Source organism: Apus apus, chromosome 9 (genome assembly GCF_020740795.1).
Source record: "Apus apus isolate bApuApu2 chromosome 9, bApuApu2.pri.cur, whole genome shotgun sequence".
Classification (NCBI taxonomy): domain Eukaryota; kingdom Metazoa; phylum Chordata; class Aves; order Apodiformes; family Apodidae; genus Apus; species Apus apus.
In genome coordinates, this window is record NC_067290.1 from 9347822 (window position 1) to 9365250 (window position 17429).

Genomic DNA, 17429 nt, shown 5'->3' on the forward strand with positions numbered 1-17429 from the left:
GGCTGCCTGCTACACTCATCAGATCTGTCCCTGCTAGACTGTTTGGCCAGAGATGCTGTGATAGTTTAGTGGCTCTAGCAGTCATTTCTTCTGAGCCTCTCTGTGATCTGTCTGGCTCCATCATGGATTGGTTGCTGTTATTTGTGATTGGAAGGAGTATGTATCACATGCCAACTCTGTGTGGCCTCAAGTTGTTCTTGTGTTCCAACCTACTGCTGATCTTGGTGGGTGACTTCTGGAACAGACGTGGTAGGGAAGGAGTTCATGATGTGTGCAGTTACCACCTCCTCCCTTCTCAGGCACCCTTCTCTTTGGCATAGCTCTGCTTCCTTGCTGAAATTAGATGAGCAGATAAATGAGCCTGATTAATCTGGTATTGCAGCTAGCTCCATAATACCTGTCTCCTTTTACAGAAGACCCTACCCCACTTCTGCAGCAGGAACACAGGTCACCTGAGTCTTTCTGGCCTCTCTGTTTCATGTTTGCTGTTTCTCTCCACAAAAGCTGATGGGCGTGGGTGTGGATAGCACTGGCATAGGTAGGTGGGAAGGCCTGTGGGTGCACTTCCATGTGACCAGAGTGTGGGAGGCTGGTATAGAGGGTCTCCTGAAGGTAGAGGACAATCAGGTGGGCTGATAGGTTGCAGGGTCTAGAAGACTGCTTGCTGAAAGGGAATAGCTAGTTGAATGGTGGAAGGAGCTGTTAAAAGTGGGAAGTGCCCTTTGAGTTCCCTTAGGGCTGGGGGGAAGACGAATAGAGGGAAATGCTGAGAAGACTCTTCCAGTGGAGAGGCTCTCAGCTGTGCATTGTACAGATAAGTAACAGAAACCAGCTTGTCTGGAAAGGGCCTTGGGCAGAAGATGCTGGGACCAGCTTAGTGGCTGGGATCATACCAAGGAGATGGACAGAGTGTAAAAATTCCTTCAAATCGTAGAAGAGGAATGTAAGCCAAAAGAAAATGAGTGTCTTAGACCTATTCTTGAGAACTTGACAGATGCTCTTGGTAGTGACGCAGTAGGAAGGTGGTTCCAGACAGGGGCTAAGTGTCTAGTTGGAAAACATGGAAGGAAGGGTTGACTCACCATCCCTGAACCTGGAAAGTGATTGAATCCCTTTGGAAAAGCACCTTGAGTTTCACTGTTTTCTGTGCAAATCTGAATAGCAGCCCTTGTGAGATCTGAGGGGAGCTGAGGTTATAGTCAGTGGGGTCTTATGAACCAGACGGAGGCTGCTCGCAGGTTAGAACGCAGCATACTGGAGAAACTGGTGGCAAGTGGTAATGTTAACTTAATCAGCTGTGAGTGTGAGGATTCCTGTGTTGATTTGTTGGCCCAGAGGAGTAGCTCAGGTTTCATTCTTTGGCTGTCTTGTTAGACAGAAGTCTGCTGGGAGAGAGTGGGATGGGTTCTCCCTGAGCTACCATCCCTCGGGAGGGATGGCAGAGGAGATGCCGTCTGGCATCCTTAGATCTTGTGCAAGGTGGCATGGCCACACCATGAAGGACTTTTCCCCACAGGAGCCTGCTAACATGTGACAGAGCACCTTAAGGAAAGGTCAAATGTGTTGACTTCAAAGCAGAGCTGACAGGCCAGGAGCATTTCTAGCTCCCATGAAGCAAACCTCATGCTGCTTTTTCCTGGTTTGTTTTTCTACTGCATCCATCTGCCAGTTCTTGCTTTCCTCTAGGAGGGAAGAGGGACAGGGAAGAGAGGAGGTGCAGAGAAGTCAAGAATAGCTGAAAGTGTCTTTAGGCAAAGGAGATGGCATATTGGATCACTGAATCTTGAAAATAACATCTCATCTGAGAGAGCCTTGTTTTAAGGGGTGAAACCCTCACTTCGCACCCACAGCATGTCAGGGCAGGCATGGTTCCTGCTGTGATTAGTGGTTTTGGTGCAAACCCTGAGTACCCCTGCAGCAAGAGGACCAGTAGAGCCCTGGGAGATGCACTGAACTGTGACCATCTGCCTGTGGAGGGTCCTGACCTAATGTCCTCAATCCTGAGGTCTGTGCCTGTTCCTGTGGCTACCCACCATCCATCTAGCAAGGCAGTGAAGCTGCAGATGCTGGGATGTGTAGCTGCTGGTGAGGGCCTTTGGCAGTGCTAGGCAGCTGAGGGAAGAGGTTTTTTATTTTTCTCTATGCCGCTGATTGCTCTTACCAGCATCCTTGGCCTCTGAGGGCAGGCTGTTGGGTAGCAGTCAGCTTTTAACCCTTAGTGTCTTTGGGTAGAGTCTTAGGATGGGTGTTCTCTATTGAAACCCCATGGCAGAGCAGATGTTGCTTCTGCCTGCAGTGGTCAGTAGATTTCAAAGGCCTGTTTACAGAAATGGAAGACAGTCACCACATCATGACCCTGAAGGTAATGAGCTGGATCATGCTCATCTTCAGGCAGCACCTGGGGGGAGCTGCTGATAGCATGAAGGGAATGAGCTATGAGTTGGGGAATGCACTTGTCAGCTGAACAGGAGCATCTTTGCACCTCCTGCTCGGGGTGAAGGGAATAGCATGGCTCTCTACTCAGGAGGGATGGGGAGGAGTGTACAGGAGCAGCATGGACAGACCTGGTTGCTAGGGAATATCTAAGGCAGAGGATGTGTTTGCTGACATGGTCTTCCCTGCCTGGGAGCTTGCACCCACGGTGGCAGCAGCAAGTGATGAATTGCAGTCAGGGATGCACAGAGATTCCTTGTGCAGATCTCCTCTGTAAGGCATCCAGACAGCTGGTGCCCACTGTGCTCAGTGAAGCATCTGCTTTGGCAGGCAGGAGAGGAGATGGGGGCCTTGGGGATTTCAGACAGTCACTTATTAACAGTAACCATAGACAGGGCAGGGTGCTCATTTCTGGCTGTGGAGGGATTATCTTCCTTCTCTTGCTCTGAGTATGTGTTGTGCTCATCTTGGGGAGAATAAAAGTTACTTGGGATGCAAACTCTGGGAACAGAACTCCTTGGGTACAGGCAATTTCTCAAGAAAGATGAAGGTTGATTTATGCCTGCTGGGTTTATGCCTGCCACTCTGAGCTTAACATGTCTGATCTTACAGATACTCTCCTTATCCTGGGATCACAGCTCCTTGCTGTGTTTCCAGAAGCCACTGCCTGCTCTGACCTTAAATTTGTGAGGTGCATCATTCTCCTTCAGCATCTGTATTTGTCCAACAACATCACATGCATTCACGGTCAGAGCCATAGAACAACTTGGGACTGAAGTTGGAGGGAATGGAGTTAGATTTGGCCCGTTTCTGGCTTCAGTTCCCCTGCAGCAAAACTGTTCCTTAGTGACACAGAAAACTCGTAATGCAGATGTTTTTGGGGTGACTTTTCTGCTGTGAAGTGCTGTGCAAACTGAAGTTCTGTGTTTCAGAGATACCCAGATTGATTCAGGTTTTGGTGGTGTTACTTGGCTGTGCCAGGGCGCAGGATTTGGATTGCTGTGCTGTTGTTTCTCTTTCCTAATATTTCCCATTTAGCTCATGGCAGACTGCTGTTACTGCCCTTTATCTTTCTGAATCCCATGTGGAATGAATCCCTGCATCTCAACTTGATTCCTAACGTTCATAACCTCACCCTGGAGATGCCAGGTATCAGTTGTTGTTTGCAGGAACTGCGGAAACACTTTCAGGACAGAAAGGAGTGGGGAGAATGAATATGTGACTTATCCCTAGGGGAACTGGGTTTGCTGGGATGGGGCAAGCTGCTGGGGAAGTGCAGGAGGTTGCACTGCACTTGTCAGATAGGATTGCTCTTTTTGGTGGCAAGCTGCCTGCTCTTACAGGGTCTCTGCCATTTGACCCTGTCTCTGGCTAGACACATATAATGGAGCCAGCTCTCTGCCTTGCAGAGTTCACAGTTACTCAGGATGTGACACGAAGTCTCTTGGATCTCTTTTTAGATTACAGCTTTCCTGCTGCATCTCAGAAGTCCCTGCTGAAAGGGAATGGGACACAGGTCAAGGACAACTGGGAAACAGCCACTGTCCAACCACCAGCAGAATATGTTGAGCCTGATTTGCACACGTCTTTCTCTAGCACGCTGGAGGAAGAGGAGGGACTGCTCCCTATAGACCACTCAAGAGGAGGAGTGGAGAGCCTCCCAACCTCAGAGCCAGAGGTTACATCATCTGAACCAGTGGGCCAAGAGGACTCCTTTTCTCTTCTGTTTTCCACAGCTTCTGCCAGGCCAGGTGTTGTGACCGAGGCAGCTCCAGGAGGGCCAGAGGAGGACTCTGTCCCTCCAGGCTTAGACCTTGGGAGCAGCATGGGACCAGGTCTGCTCCCCGTGTCCTCTATTTTTTCTACTACCAGCGCTGTCAGGTCTCCCAGTATTTCAGAAGAGTCCTTTGAGGTGACAGCTGGGGACATGTGGGCTGTTGGGGGAGCAGATTCAGAGCTAACTGTGACTACCACAAGAGCAGAGCTTTCAGAGAGTGCTGTGGAGGCTGGTGGGGAAGAACACTCAGCTGGAGAGGAGTTCCCGGAAACCACGGTGGGCTGGGAGATGCTGGAGCCCACAGTGCTAACTGAAATGGAGCAGGCTGCAGAAATGCCTGTGAGGACACCCTCTCCTGGAGGCAGATTCCCTGACACCCAGACTCTTTCTGGCACTGAGCTGCACCCCACTTCTGCATCTCAATGGGACAGGGCTGAGGAGCCTGCACCAGATTCCATTTGGAATGACACCGAGTCAGCCACTGAGACTCTAGCAGCAGAGAGGAGCTTGTCACCACAGGCTGGGGATGCCCGCATGGCCATGTTGCCAACAGAGATGCCCTGGGACTCAGCACAGGTAGCACTGGGAGCAGGGACTGGGTGAGAGGTTTCAGTGGAGATATTTGGGTACTTCTCTTTAGGGCAAAGCATTTGGCTCCATAACCTTACCCACCTCCATAAGTCTGACTGGTGGAAGATCTTTTCTGTTCACCCAGCCAAAACTGAATTTTGGGGGATCTTTTTCACAGCACTTAAGTGTGGTAAAGTCATCATCCATGGTGAAAGCCCTGCCCTCTTTTATCCTCCCCAGCAAAGTACTGCTCAGAATCCTGCTTCTAATAAACACCTGCCCTCTGGGGCACGCACAGCAGTGAAAGCTCCTTGTTTCCTCAGCCTACATTATTGAAAGTGTCAGGACAAAAGTGGCCCTTAGGATTTCTGGAAAGGAAGTGAGGAGGAAGTGCTATTTTTGCTGCTGCCTGCAGGAACCAGATGCAAGCAGGTGGAGCAGGGTAGAGCGATCTGTGAAGATGTTGGTCTAGGAGAGCTCTCAGGAGAAGAGGTGTGAGGTGAGCTGCAGTTCCCAAATCCAGCAAGCTGGCAGCTGTTTAAGTGAAGACAAGTAGCAGGAGCTGGCTGGTGGAAATTACTGGGGAAAGCTTATAATTTTGCTTTCTGCCCCATGGTACTCAGGACCCTGAGCAAGTGACTGTTCCTCTGTGTCCCATCCTGCCTACAAAACGCTGCCCTGTCTCACCAGTTTGCTTAAGTACAACAAAGGCTCCTGATTAGGTTTTGTGTTAAGTTCTGATCACATGCAGAATAAGGCTGCAAGCTGGAGAGTTTTCCAGTGACTGTCTGAGTCCTGGAGTCTATCTAGAGGTGGGAGGTAAGCTGGGTTGTGGCAAACTGGCATGGTACCTTCTCCCTGCCCCATGAGCTGGCACTGAAATAGTGTTTCCTCTTTAGTGCAAAATGCTAAAGGACAGAGACTTCCCTTGAGAAGCACTTCTCTGGGGTATGGCACAGCTCCTTGCTCCTGTCCCTTGTCCTGTGCTTTCAGCAGGAGAGCTGTATTTGCTACCCAAACCCAGCTGTCTTTGTCTTGTCTTTCCAGGTGATCTGCAAAGACTGGAGCAACCTTGCAGGGAAAAACTACATCATCCTGAACATGTCGGATAACATTGACTGTGTAAGTCAGTCCGAAGAGATTTGATGGCATGGGGGGAACAGTGCCTAGAGATGTGGAGGCAGGCACGGCTCTTGCTGTCTGCTTTCACTACAGAGCATTTTAAAAGCACTAAATCTCAAAGTCCCTAAAGAGGCTGTGGAGAGAGGAGGACAGAAATATTCCTGTTCTCCAAATGAGGAAAGAGTGGGTGGAGAGCATTTTTCTCCAAGTCTAGCACATGTCAGTCCCATGTTGAATTTTGACTGCTAGTCAGCTTCTGGCTGCTACTCTGTGCTAGTCAGCACCTGGATTGTCATGAGACATGAGAACTTTTAACCACTTTCTGATAGGAAATGTGGCAGGTTTAAAGTGTGAGTGAGTCTCCTTTCCTCTCTACCCCTTCCTTCCTCTCCTTCCAGGATATAGCAGTATTTCTCTGACGGCTCAGAGGAGTAAGGACTCCGCATTTGCAGTGTGAATGGTTCAGTGTCAAGAATCTGTCACTCAATCTTCCTTAAGTGCCTCTTCTCCCCACCCTGTTGTCTTGTGTGTTATCTGGGTCTGTTAACCAGCCACACTCTGCTAATCCAATGCCTGTCCATCCATCCTCATAAAACTGCAGTTAATTCCTGAGGCCAGAGCCCCTTGTGGATCCCTGGTAAAAGGGCTTGTTCACCTCTGCTGGGCCTTTTATCAGGCACTTAAAAACCGGTTGTGAAAGGCCTGGGGTCAAGGTGCCTTTCATAATTCTAAGAAATTATTATGAGTCTGACAGCCTGAGACTGAAATGTTTCATCAGGAAACCATGTTCTGGCCTCATGTCTGCTCTCTGACTTGCTGCAGCTCCTGCTCTTGGCAGAGCTGGTTGTGTTACTGCAGGGTTGTTCCGTGACTGACCCATTCCACTACTGGCGTGTTGTTGAGAGGGGCAGGTTGTATGGGTTCTTTATTTAAGGTGAACTTTTTGGGGACAGGGAAAACAGGGAGATTCCTATACACAGTAAAGCATGCTGACTGCTCTAAAGGTAGATGAAAAGTCTGTTTGCCCTCTGAAGGGTTTTAAGTATCTCTGCTACAGTTCACAGTTACAACTCAAAAAATAAGTTTTGGAAAACTAGAGTCCAACTGCCCTGTTTCCTCCATGTCCTAGTCTCCACTGCTCTTTCTCCCATCTCTGTGGGGTTTAAATGATGGTTAATTTTGTGATACATTATAGCTTCCTTCCTGTGGTCTTTTGCAGTTGTGTTGTTTAAAACACTGGAAGGGTGAGACTCAAAAAGCAGATGTGCAGACGTCTCTTGACCAAATAATGTCTCTGCTGTTGAATCCTCAGTTATGCCTTGCTGAAAGAAGACAGTGCCCTGGGATAGGCAGGACTGAACTGTTTTTCTACCTGATTTCATGTTTCAAAACATATTTCCCAGGAAATGATTTGCACAGTCCTCCCCCTTATTCAAAAGGACACTTGTCAACATAGATATTTAACATGAACATTGCTTTGCTCTCTGCCTTCCATTACCACTTTGCATGGCTGAAGCTGAAATCAAGCTCTGCCAGTGCTGATACAGTTTGTTTCCTAGCCCTGTTAATTTGCTCAGTTTGGGCAACTCACCTACCCTCTGCCTGTCCCTTTTGTCTTCTGGTTTCTGTATCTGAGCCCTTCGTGTCTGGATTTTCAGGGCTTTTGAAGGAGAATCTGCATTGCAAGTGCAGTAGTTTAAGTAAGTGTGAATGGGGATTCCTCACATACTTCCTATGTTTTGATGCTCTGACATCAGGTGTGGTTCAGAGTCCCACAGAAAAGCCAAGGGGCATGGAGAATGCTTAGCCCCTTGCAGAGGGTTTCACCTTGAGCTTTAATGTTCTTCATAGCACTGGGCTTTTACCTGCTGCAGGGATGATGTCTGTATCACTAGGTTAAGCTGGCAGCCCATTATTCTTCCTAATGGGCTCTGGGCAAGGCAGTCACTTCAGTCTCTGGGCACATCTCCCACTCAATATACCTGGGAATTTTGCCCAAGTGAGGAGTGCAGATTCTGACCTGATAGGAGAACCTGGGTACCCATGTAGAGGTGAGCTCTGTCTCGGCTTGTGTGCATTCAGGTTCCTTCACAGCTCCCTTTTCCCCACCACAGAGAATATATCAGTGCTCTGCAACCTCTGCTTTCCCTGTCACTACATCTCACCTCTGTCCTCCTCCTGCTCCCCTTCCTCCACATCCCCCAAAACAGAGCAGCAGGCTGGCAGCAGGGTGGTGAGCCAGAGCCCAGCAGCATGGTGCTGCATCCTGATGCTGCTGCTCCTGCCTCCCTGTGCTGAAACCCATCACCCAGTGAGGCAGGGCATGGCAGGCCCTTCTGGTTCAGGCTCCAGTTATTGGTGTCTCTTCCAATTAGGCCATTTTTGACACAAGCCTGTGCCTGCCCTGAGTGCTTCGAATCGCCATGGCAACAAGAGCTCTCCATTTTATTAATCATCTGTGTGGCCTTCAGGTTGGCATGGCAACCAGAGATAAGAATAGAAAAACAGCAGCGAGAAAGCAGCAAAGGAGCCTGGCGAGGGATGGCTGGAGCATGTCAGGCTGAGTGGCACTGGCTGTGGGCAGAGCCTGGCTGCTTCCCTCCTGCCTTACAGGATCATGTCACTTCTGGATGCCTGTGTGCCCGGAGAGTTAGGCTTGGCACTGTGTGGGGCCTATGGAGGCTGCAGGAGCTGAGGAGGATGGTTGGTATGTCAGGAGATGTGTGTGGGTCCAGCCTGGGGTGCTGGGGATGTGCAGGGGGGTGCTGCACCAGGTTTAGCATTGTTGGCTTTGGGGCGTGCCTGGTTCAGGGGTCTCGGTGGTGCAGCCGTGCCAGCCTTGCAGTGCTGCAATCTGCCCTGTTCCCACCGTGTGCTCACCAAGGTCCCTTACCTGTGACAGGAGGAGTTTCGGTTGGAGAGGGGTCCCCAGCTGTTGGCACTGGTGGAGGATGCCTTCTCCAGACAGGCAGATGGACTGCAGGACCACTGGCTGATCTCTCTGAGCAAACCCAATGAGAATGAGAAGCACTTGCTGATGACTCTGGCAGGGGAGCAGGGTAAGTGCTGGGCAAAGGTGCCTTCCCATGATGTATTTAAAGGGTCTCTCAAATGGAGGTGGTCAGCTACTTTGGAAGGTGCTTTTGCTCTCCAGTCCATTTAATTTCCATCAATTCTCAGTGTTAAGTATACTTGAGGGATGGATGGGAACTGACAACATAAGACCCTTCTTCTTCTACCTTTTAATTTGTCCCTCCCCACTTGCACAAAGCTCTCTCTCCTGTGCTTTGCCTTCTGCTTTGCTGCCTCCCTGAACTGCTTTCACTTGAGCCTCCATTTGCATTACCCCAGTGCTTATATACTCTTCTCTGTGGGCAGGTTGCTGCCATGGCCAGACATGACAGCCTGGTCTTAGTTTATGTCTTATCACTTCTTAAGTCTTGTCCAGATTGGGCCGGTCCTGACAATGTCTCCTCTGCATTCCCAAAGAAACAAAAGCTGGCAGTGAAAGGTGGGCTTGAACATTTTACCATCTCTGTAATCCCCTTGTGGTAGGGGGATTATTCTGCTGCCTACTTAGTGACAGAGGCCTCTAATGTTAGCATTGTGGCCTGGAGGAAAATAACCCAGCAGTGTTCTAAAATGTCCCACAGTGACAAGAAAACAAAGCTAACATTTAAGTGATACTTGCTTTATCTGTGCCTTAAATCACTGCATCTCTCCCAAGCCTTTCCAACATGGCTGGAGCATGTGCCATTGAAAAGGCTTTGCTGAGCATTTGGTCTTCTAAACAAAAACCTTCATGCCATCCTGAGAGGGGATATCCCCTTTCCTGGAGGAGAAAACAGGTCTGAACTTCAGCAGCATAGTCAGATTGGATGATACCCCTGAGTTTAGAAACCACAGGAACCAAAGTATTTTTTGCTCTGAATAATCAAGCTTTTGTTCCTCTCTTTACTGCTGTGCAAGTGAAGGGAGAAATGGGCCTCAGCCTCTAAATCCTCCCTGTCTGGAGAGCATTGTGGGAGCTGTGAGGAGGGAACATCCCAGGAAGGGGTGACCCAGAGTGAACTGGTGGCTCCCTGGCTGAAGCTGTCTCCCTCTGGGAGTGGAGCTGTCATAGCACATCTTCTGTAGCCTCAGCTGTTGTGCCAGACATGCCACCTTGCCCTTGATATGTGTGCTGCAGAGCAAACACACCTGCTAAAGGTTGAGTGTGGAGCTCTGTGGGAACATCTTGAGTCCTGCAGCTCAGGATCAAGTTGTGCTGGATGGAGAGGCTGGATCAGGCAGTATAGACACCTACCTCCATGACTTTTTGGATGTTACTGCTTGCTCCCAGAGTAGACACAGATTCTGAGAGCTTCTGTGGTTGTGGGAAGGTGCCTCTGGTATGAGATCCTGGATTTTTTTCCATCTTTAAAGAACATTTGGAAATACCCTTGGCTGTGGTCCTTAGATTCTTTCAGCCTCCTAACATGAAGTACCAATGAACAAAAATGTGTATTCCCCTGCCTCTATCCTGTTGGGGATTTCAGAGTGATGAGTACATCTGTCTGATCTAACCTGAACTGAGAGCAGCACTGATCTCTCCTTCTTTACAGGTGTCATCCCTACAAAAGATGTTCTCATGGCACTGGGGGATGTTAAGAGGAGCTTAGCTGAGGTAAGAGCCTATCTGCTTGCATCCATTTGTTAAGACTAGCTGTACAATTAAAACAAGCAACTTGAAAACCAGGAGTGTATCTCAGTCTGAGTGCTGAACCCACAGAAGGCAAACAGATGAGTCAGATGCTTGGCAAACTCCCTTCTCCCCTCTCTGGTAGTTGCCAGGCCATCAAATGTCTGCTCCCATTTAAGGGAGTAACTGTAGGTTATTCCCATTCTGTTTTTCTGGCTTGGATGTGAAGCTGCTTTTCATACATACATTTTGTTGGGATACTTGGTCTCATCCCTTCTCTGCTACTGCCTGTGGCACTGTGGGTGCTGCAGTCTGCATTTCACTCTTTCAGACAGCTGCCTACACAAGGGCAGGCAAAGTACCAGAGGCAGTGGATGCCAGATTCCACTGCCTGCTGCCTCTAAGCCCTCGCTTATTCCCCTCTAACCCTGGTCAGCTTGGAAGAGGATAGAGATGAGGACAAATTAGTCCCATGATCTCTGATGTTGCTCCTCAGGCCTACAGGATATGTAGGCACTGAGGGCCTGATTCTGCTCGGGTCTTTGTTTTTTTTTTTTTGTACTGCTGGAGTAATTCTGCTAAGTTTAGCAGCAGAGTTGGGCCACTGCCTTGCTGGCTGGCTGCTCTCAGGTGTTCCCCTGACCTAACAAACTGATGCAGTTAGACAAAGCAATTAAGTGCTCAGTGCTGTATTGATTGGCTTATGCCAGGGAAAGTGCAAAAAGCCAAGCCTCTAGAAATTGTGTGACTGAAGTATCAGCAGCTAGAACTGACTGTCCAGAAAGAAGGATTTGTGTCAGTGCAAGGTTTGACTTCTCTGTGCAGGTGTGACCCAGGTGTGTCCTACTGGAGCAGCCTCACTACCTGCCTCCAGCTCTATCAATAATGGAACAGTGCTCATTGCACTGACCTTGCGCTCGCATGGACTTGGAAAGAGGAAGGGAAGGATATTCTCTTACACCCGTCATAGTTACTATCGAGTTGATATGTAACCTGCTTGAAATCTGCCAAGTCACTGGGACTGATGTTGGGCTTTGATGACAACCACAGAGGGGCCATGTCTGGGGCAGCTTTCTGAATCAGCAGAGAGCTGTCCACTCTCAAGACCTCGGAAAGACTGCTATACCAGAGCTTTAAAGGAAACATATTTATTGTGGTTTCATTCTCTGCCACCCTAGTCACCAAAGCCTCAATAAACATCCATGGTCCATAGTTTGTTTTGGGTACTCTTAGTCTTAAGCAGTTTCTGCCATGAAAGCCTCCTTGTCTTCTTGCACGTAGGTGTGATTCTTGTGCAGGTAATCAAGGTAAGATTGTGCCTACTGTCATTTGCTGGTGTGTCAGGTGGAAGATGGTGTTAAATTTAGTCAAATGCCTTCTAGTCATGTAAGTCTGTACATCCTGACTCCCCAACCTTGGATTTTAGTTCCTCTGCCTGCAGAGATGGTTCTTTATTTGGACCCTAGAAAATCTGAGCAGGACCCCACCTGACTGTAGACCAGCAGATTTAGTGTACCCCTTTCTCCCTTCCAGATTGGCATCCAGAATTACTCAACCACTACAAGCTGCCAGTCACACCCCAACCAGACACGCAGTGATTATGGGAAACTCTTTGTGGTACTGGTGATCATTGGCTCCATCTGTGCCATCATCATTGTACTGGGGCTCATCTACAACTGCTGGCAGAGACGCTTGCCCAAGATGAAGAACATGGTGAGTGAGCGCTGGACAGATGGGGAAGGTGGCTGAACTCTTACCCCCTGGGGTGGAGGGGATTGGAAAGCTAAGAGAGAGATTGTCTAGTAAGTGGACAGGGGGAAATGTGGCTGGCTACACTGCTGGAGCAGCAAGGGAGCCCATTCAGAGGTGGGAGAGATGCATACCTGTCTCTTGCTGTGCTCAGGACAGGCCAGGAGGGCTGGACTAGGAGCAAATTTACCTTTTCCCACTAACCCTGCAATGTTCTTGGTGACTCTGGTAGCCTGGTCTGATTGTGCTTCTTCTGCAGCATTGAGACCTGTCCTCCTTTGTCTCCATTTATGTTCCTCTCCCCCTTTGCAGTCGCACGGCGAGGAGCTGCGCTTTGTTGAGAATGGCTGCCATGACAACCCCACCTTGGATGTAGCCAGTGACAGCCAGTCAGAAATGCAGGAAAAGAAGCCAAGCGTGAATGGTGGAAAAACCATCAATGGCCCCGACAGCTGGGATGTCCTGATCAGTAAGCAGGCAAGCGAGGATGTGGATGTGTTTGAGGAAGACACACATCTTTAGAAAAAGAAGGGAAGGAACCAACCCCTTAAATACACTTGTCTCTTTCCTGTCTTGACTATGGACCATGGGATCAGGTCGCTTCTCAGGAACTTCTTAAAGGCTTGAGACAGGTCAAGTGTTTGTGCAATTTTTCACAATGGAAGTCCTGAGCACACATCTGAAGCTTGGAGCCAGGAGGATCACTGGACAGAGGGAAGCGGGAGGGGTGGGTGTGTAGGTCTTTGTGTGTGTTCCTATCAGTAGCACCAATACTTTCATCATCTTTAAATGCACTTACTGTAGCTCTCTGGTAGTGTCTGAGAGTGGCTGGGCTTGAGAAGCAAGGTGGTGAGGCTAAGTCTGCCACCAAGAGTCCATCTTTGGGGAGTAAATTCACTTTGGGAGTGCACCTGGAGCTACAGCAGCCAGATCCTGACCTTGAGATCATGTTCAGTCCCTGCAGGTGCAGTAAAACCTGCGCATTCTGGATGGAGGGGAGTCAAGACTCAGTCAATATCCTGGGCAGAATTTGCATTCCATGTGTGAGAAGATTTTTTTTTTTTTAGTGCTCTAGTATTCAGCTGCTAATTAGCTGGGCTGATGTTTACATTTGGGGAAAACATCCTGCTGTCATCTCATTTCTCTCCTCATTCCACAAATAGCCCCACTCCCTTTTTCAGCTCCACAACTCCAAGCTGAGTTTCCAAATTTTGAGCACTTTACCCTTCCTTGACTGATTGCAGAGGATTTGGTGCCATGGTGCAGCATCTAAGCTGGAAATTTGCTTTAGTTTGGAGAGTTCCTCAAAAACGAAACCTACCTGCCTCTCATGCAACAGCCTGTGAAATCAGCAGCAAAGTATCCCAAAGTCTCAGTTTTCAACTGGCAGGCCTTCTCCACTCCTCTTCAGTTCTTCACCATAGTTTGGTTTCAGCTGGTCTTTTTTGAGATCAGTATAAAGACAATGTGAGACTTTTAAAACAGGGAGAAAAGTAAAAACTCAGATAATTTTCTGGTCCTTTGTTTCCTTTTCAGTATCCTTCCTGGAGGAGGGAGGGAAGCGTTTAATGTCACATAGGTGTAAACTGGAGTAACATCTTTAAAATCACTGCATTTAAGCAAGTGTAAAAGCCAGTGCAGATGAGATGAGAACCAGATCTAAGAGCTCCCCAATGAACTTGTCTCAGGCATGCCTCAGGCAACTTTGAGGCTCTAGCTCTCTGGAGGCTTGTGATGAAAGGCATGTGAATGTGTGTAATTGTTCTCTGAGCCCTGCCTAAACCCAAACTCAGAACTACTGTCAAGTCTGAAATCCCAGAACATTTGTTTCTTCTGTCATCGAGGGATTGAGGGACTTGCTTTGGTCAGAGGCAACAGCTTTCTTCTCTGTTATGGTGATCTGCATGCTTGCTTACTGCAAGCTGCAGCTTTGCATTTGGTCTTTAGGGGAACCTTTGTACAGAAAGACTCCAGATACGCAGCCTGATGCCAAGCCTGTAAATCTATCCCTGTGTGTATAGATATTTTTAGCATGTTCATCCCTGATGTGAGTGCCTAAAGTCAAGGTACAAGAGTCTGTTGTTTCATTTTGCATAGCGTTTTGCATACAAACTGGATCACAGATCACCTCACTGTAGGACCACATTGATAACAGTCTGTTAGGGAGTCAAGAAGGGTGATAGCCTTTGGTTTCCAATCAGATTCCAGTTTTCAGTGTTTCTATCCTGCCTCCATACCTTTCCCTGTGTTATGGAGGAGATGGTGACCATCAGCTCCATTTGTATCATGTTGGTAGGGTTGCAGAGATGCTCAGAGGAGATCCCTCTCCTGCCCCAGCAGTTCATAATGGGGGACAGTCCATGTACGTGGACAGCCACACGTGGCCCTTCTCTGACCACCCCTCACTGGTGGCTCCTGTTGAGTTTGATGGGTCTGTGCAGTTAAACTGCACAAGATCAGTGTCTCTCTCTGTTCATGGCACTTTGGGACCCGCAGGGTTAAACGCAAGTTGTTGTTATGGTGAGTAAAGTAAAGCATGGAGTTAAAATGCAAGTTTGTTTAGCACTTAGCATAAGGAGGCCTGGCTGTGGCCTTTAGGCAGTTTCACCATATAAGTGTTTCTTAGTCCAATAATCTTAATGAAATACGTTTTTAATGCCCAGTTGCTATTAAAAGGATAATCCCACCAATCAGATGTGAATTGTTTCACCCACAGAACATTTCCTTCTTGCACTTCATTGCTAGGAGCTGCTTTGCTGCCTTCTTGTCTCTCCACTTTACTGATTCAGAGAAGCAACAAGGTGCTGATAAAGCAGTGCTCTGACTGGGCTCAGCAGCTGCTGATCCAGTGTGAAGTTTTCAGACTTTAAAAACAAACAAGGGGGCTATGCAGGCTTATTAAAAAGCTAGCAAGTTCTCCTGATTTGCTCTTCTGGCTTTTTATGGCCTGAAGGTTTTCTGGAGGCTGTAGAGTACTCTCATGTGTCTGGAGCATCCAGGTGATCTTGGGAGTGTCTCAGGGTGGCCGTCATGAGGCTGAGAGCAACTTTCTGCTGTCTCTGACAAGGTGCACCTCACTGTATGATCTCATTTTAGCTCCAGAAATCTACTGGTTAATAGTATTTCCCTTTAGTCTGGTGATACTTTTTATACCTTTACCATTTGCTTTTTCTCTGTATAATTTTTTGCACTAGGCTGATCTTGTTAAGTCGATTGCACTGTTGTCTCTCTCCTGCCAGCCTTGCAGACACATCTTCTCTGGAAACCTGCAGACTGGGGAGCACTGTGGAGAGGTCTCTTGAGAGCACACCTTCACTGTCGGGCAGTGCTTGGGTTTCCAGCTCTGTATAGGGAGGATTTGAAGAAGAGAACTTTGTCTTAGCATTTGTAACAGGAAGCTTTTCTATCTCCTTAATGTAGTTAAACTTCTTTTTAACAAAGCTGTCAAAGCTGGACTTCTCAGGGCAGTGTGCCAGGCAACAGAGCAGATGCAGGAGACAAAGTGATTCCTGAAAAACCATTTTCGACCTATTCAGACTTCACTGTAGTCCCATCTACCAAACTTTTGATCGCACTGACACCTGGTGGCTGCTGGGAATTGGAGACGAAAAATTTTAAAGAAAGGACTTTTTTACCCACCTCTGAGCTCTGTTTATCTGTTTCCTGTGACCTGCCTAGAATAGCCACTTGCTTTATTTGCGGGGGGAGGGGGGGGGGGGGCTGTGAACAGAGGGGCTCCCACCAAGCACATAAGGGATAGATGGTGTGAGGGTGTGTCCCCCCCACAAAGTAATGGGATGGGACATTCCCTGGAGTGGTCTGGAGGCCCTGGGTAGCAATACAGGGTCTCGGCTCCATCTCCCCCCCTTTCTCCTCCACTTGCCCCCTTTCTTCCTGGGGTGCTTGGTCAGAAAGCAGAGGCTCTGGCTTGAAACAGAGGAGGTTCTTCAGAGAGAGCATCAGATGCGAAGAGATCTTGCACCCTGGGGAATGCTGGCGATGGCATCAGCTGGATGCATGGCCAAGACCAGAGTGGCTCTCTATCTCTGTGGGATGGTGACCAGATGTGGTCTGGGATGGCCAAGCTGCAGGTTACTCCCAGGTGTTGTACAGATGTCTAGAAGAGCATCTATAATGTAGAGTCCAACACATGATCGAAGCTGGCATCCTGCAGACAGCCTTGTGGTATGTGGGGTGTAGAGGAACAATGAGAAGTGACCCAGTTACTGTGCTGTGGAGTGTGTAATGCAAGTTGAGAACACAGTTCAAGATACCACCGTAAGGATCCCTCTGGCAAAGGATGCAGTATGAAATGGAGCTACTTTATGGATTATTACAGGATGACCTTGAAGCACAGCAGCAGGATCCCACAGCAGCTGGTGCTCTCGGCAGCTTGTCTGTTCCTGTCCATCTTCACAGCCACGCAGGAGCACATCTGTGCTTCACAGAGGGTTTGGGACAGCTTGGTCAGAGACACCAGCCACCTTCATCTGTGCTGGCTCACAAAAGTGTTGTGGGTTTGTCTCGGCTGACAGCCAAGCTCCCAGCTGATCTTCTCAACACCCTTGTTCCTGCTGGACCTAAACTGTTTGCAAGCTCTGGCCACTGCTCGGCATCGCTGCTGGAGAACACTTAGAAGCACTTGTGTCTGGCCCTGGGAGCAACAGGGTTGTGGTTTTGTTTTCTTTGCAATAAAATGCACCTCCTGGGTGTCTGAACACTGACCTGCGTGGAGTCCTTTGCATAGCTGTTCATGTCCACCACACGGGTTACTGGGGTGTTGGCCAGGGTCCCTGTGCCGGGATGGGGGGGTCGGCCAGGGTCCCTCTGCCGGGATGGGGGGGTCGGCCAGGGTCCCTGTGCCGGGACGGGGGGGTCAGCCTTGCCCCCTCTGCCCCACGACGTTGTTCTGTTTGGAACAGACCTTTAATATCACCAAGCCCAACAGTTAACCCAGCACCGCTGGGCTACTAACCCATGTCCCTCACTGCTACATCTACACACCTGCTAAACACCTCCGGGGATGGTGACTCCACCCTTTCCCTGGGCAGCCGGTGCCAGGGCCGGGCAGCCCTTCCACTATTTTTCCAACCATCC

General features: G+C 49.0%; 1 protein-coding gene across 1 annotated transcript in view; it reads left to right on the forward strand.

Annotated features, from left to right (window-relative positions):
• PODXL2 (podocalyxin like 2) overlaps positions 1-17049 on the forward strand; it is a 33009-nt gene extending 15960 nt beyond the window's left edge. Inside the window, exons 3-8 of the mRNA XM_051627864.1 lie at positions 3894-4786; positions 5828-5902; positions 8805-8961; positions 10507-10568; positions 12117-12296; positions 12645-17049. Of these exons, the coding sequence (XP_051483824.1) occupies positions 3894-4786; positions 5828-5902; positions 8805-8961; positions 10507-10568; positions 12117-12296; positions 12645-12854 (1577 nt within the window). The 3' untranslated portion in view covers positions 12855-17049. The remainder of the gene's footprint in view (positions 1-3893; positions 4787-5827; positions 5903-8804; positions 8962-10506; positions 10569-12116; positions 12297-12644) is intronic.
• Positions 17050-17429: the final 380 nt, after the last annotated feature.